The sequence below is a fragment of the Akebia trifoliata genome, chromosome 3 (genome assembly GCF_017979445.1).
Source record: "Akebia trifoliata isolate Shusen 1 chromosome 3, ASM1797944v1, whole genome shotgun sequence".
Lineage (NCBI taxonomy): Eukaryota > Viridiplantae > Streptophyta > Magnoliopsida > Ranunculales > Lardizabalaceae > Akebia > Akebia trifoliata.
The window spans coordinates 34,863,321-34,866,379 of NC_141377.1; the positions used below are offsets into that span (position 1 = coordinate 34,863,321).

At 37.3% G+C, this 3,059-nt stretch overlaps 1 protein-coding gene across 1 annotated transcript; it reads right to left on the reverse strand.

Annotated features, from left to right (window-relative positions):
• Window positions 1–382: 382 nt before the first annotated feature.
• Window positions 383–2,758, reverse strand: LOC147406569 (protein ATAF2-like). Its single transcript, XM_086434664.1, has 3 exons — window positions 2,424–2,758; window positions 1,929–2,197; window positions 383–1,234 (listed from the first exon to the last, which is right to left on the reverse strand). Exons 1-3 carry the CDS (start codon window positions 2,629–2,631, stop codon window positions 566–568), a joined length of 1,146 nt encoding a protein of 381 aa, XP_086290790.1. The 5' UTR covers window positions 2,632–2,758; the 3' UTR covers window positions 383–565.
• Window positions 2,759–3,059: the final 301 nt, after the last annotated feature.

Genomic DNA, 3,059 nt, shown 5'->3' on the forward strand with positions numbered 1-3,059 from the left:
TATTTAGAGATCGCTAGAACGACATAAGGGTTCTCTCGTTTCCCCATCTATCTTCCTAATATCCAACCTTGTCCATTTTTCTGAACTTAAACATGACGTCCATTATGAACACCCCTCCCATAAGACTAGCTTCTACACTAATGATTATAGATCTTGACACAATAAACTTTTATCCCCCCTCAAATCTCCGCAACCATTTTCCTAGAAGAAGAGCCTTACCCATTGGCTTGATTTTCCTAACCACTAACCTACCCTCCCCTCCCCCCCAAACCCACACAGACGCACACATTTGAAATTCTAGTCCAATTCATCAAATAAAATCTAAATTTAGTCTCAATAATTCATCCATTCCTCTAAAATTTATATTGGAGAATTGAGAAGCTGAAAATAGAACTTACTATAAGGAAATGAAATAAGCCCCATTGGAGCAAGCAAAGATACATTCTTCCAACATCAGTTAGTTTTGGAAGTCAGAAATATTCTTGTCCTTAGTACTAGAGAAAAAAAGACATAGTAAATCAGTAAACCTATAGCTTATCTATGCATATATGTCCAGTTACATTTATTATTTAAAAGGGCTAGTGTAATCTCTATCAGCATCTGGGATGGGATTCCACTCCCAGAGCTTGTCGGAGAAAGTTTGCAGCGAATTTGGTAGGGTGTTGAGTGCTAGTGATTGTGATTGGGGTGGCGGTAATGGCATGAAATGGGTGATATTCTGATGATTATGCTGTTGTTGTAATTGTAGTAGTAGTTGCTGTTGTTGTTGTTGTTGTTGCTGTTGGGAATAAGCTTGTTGGTAGTCTACTAGTTTACGAAGCTCGTCGACAGAAGCCATAGGTATAGAAGAAGAGGTACTGAAGAGGGTGGTGCAATTAGTTGGAAGGAGATAACCCAATTCTTGAGAGTGGTGTAAGAATGTTCCACCCACTTCAAGTGTGGTGGTTATGGGAGGTATTGCACCATAAGTTCTTGGATTGGGTAGCCCAAGTGCGGTCCCCGTATCGGTACTACTGCTTCCTTCTGTTTCATGCAGTTTCTCCATCTCGGTCGGTGGTGATTGTCCTTCAAGAGCTTGGAAACTTGCCGTCGTCCCATGATTCACCATATTGTGCTGCTTTTTATCGGATTGGGTTCCTCTCGATGAGGATGGCCGAGAGGAATTTGATCCAGGAATTAGGGTGTGATCTTCTATTCCTGCTCTCTTGTAGACTCGGCAAAGCGAAATTTCAGCCTAAAAGAAAATAATTGATTTTAATGAATTAAGGAATGATGATTGAAAGAAGCACAACTGTAAGAAGAGAGGATTATTATGAAAGTTTTGCTGTAAAAATAAAGAACAAAACTTCAGAAGTAATGAGAAGTGTCATAAATTTATAGTTTATTCATGACCACCTTAAATTTCTTTGTTATAGGTTTTAAAAACAACCCCCACAAAAAATTTAAAGAAAAAAATATTGAAATTGATTACCAAACTTCAACTGGGTATAGTACTCCTTCTGACAATGAACAACACACTAGAAGTAATGAGAAGTGTAATAAATTTGTAGTTAATTCATGACCTTAAATTTTCAGTTAATTTATTTCCTTAAATTTCATTATAATCAGTTTTATCTTACCCACACCAAATTAAAAAGAAAAAAAAATGAAATTGATTACCAAACCTCAATTGGTTAGCACTTCCAATCATTTTAGTATTATATGGTATTAATGAATTGTATATTGAAGAAGAAGAAGAAGAAGAACCCTAATGGGAGAACTAGAATACAAATTAAATCTGATAATTCTCAGTCTCTCATGATAGTTTTTGAGATTACAAGAAGCCTAATATTTTTCATATTAATTTTTTTTTTTATAGTTTTAATTCTTCAAACTGATTAGAAAAAAACATATCGTGTTTCTAAATTTCTTTGAAGGTAATTTAGTACCTTTTGATGCCGTTCAGTCTCGCTGTGGGGTAAGCGATATTCATTCATGATCCAACTGCTCCTGATACCTTTAGGAGCTTTCCCAGAGTAGAAGACTAGGGTTTTCTTAAGCCCAATTGACCGAAGGTCATCGGTCCGGATCATTCGGTCGGCCCCTGTAGCCTTCCAATATCCCGAAGTTGTCACACGATTGGGTCGATCACCATTCCGATACTTTCGATCTCTTGGCACATAGAAGTACCATTCCTTCTCTCCAATTGCTGCTAATGCTGAAAATTATAGAATTCAATCAAGACAAAAAAAATATTAGTAAGAAGGATTGGTAATGATTTTTCTTTCCCAAGAATTAAATCCACAACAAAAATATTAGTAAGAAGGATTGGTAATAAATTAAGAAGGATTGGTAATAAATTAAGGAAAAAAAGATCAGAATTATGACATGTAAAAGCAAACTCATTTCACAAAAATTGAAAAGGAGAGGAAGGGATGGGAAACCTGGAAGCTCCCAAGGGTCGTAGCGATAGAGATCGAGAAAGGTTATTAGTTCAACATTGAAGCGCTTTCCTTCGACTTTACGACGAAGGTAGAATTCAATGAGTTCTTCCTCGGTAGGGTGGAAGCGAAAGCCGGGCATCACCATGTCTTGCTCATGGCTATCTTTGTTGTTGTTGTTGTCTTGGTTCATAGTTGCTGCAATTGCCATATACTAGTTATAGAATCTTGTAATTAAGTAAGGATATCATCAAAACAAAGTTCTATAGTTTCTTCAGATCTTTCTCCTCTCCTTTATACAAAGGTTTTGAGAGTGCTGGTGCAAGTGGTAGGGAGAGATAAGCGATACGGTTAAAATGTCAAATGGGTCCCCTTCAATGACAAGAGCTTTCTCTCTCATGGAGTCACATAAACGCGTGGAGAGAGAGAGAAAAAAGAAAAAGAAAAAAAAAAAAAAAAAAAAAAAAAAAAAGGGAGAGTGTTGGAGAAAGATCTACATAGGTTTGAGGGCCTTCAGTGGAGGAGGAGGAGGCATGCATTAAGGTGTTATAGATGTGAAAATGACATCTCAAGAAGAGGACAGGTTGGCTGTAGCCCGTTAGCGGTGCTGCCCCCACCTCCATTCTTCACCACTTCACT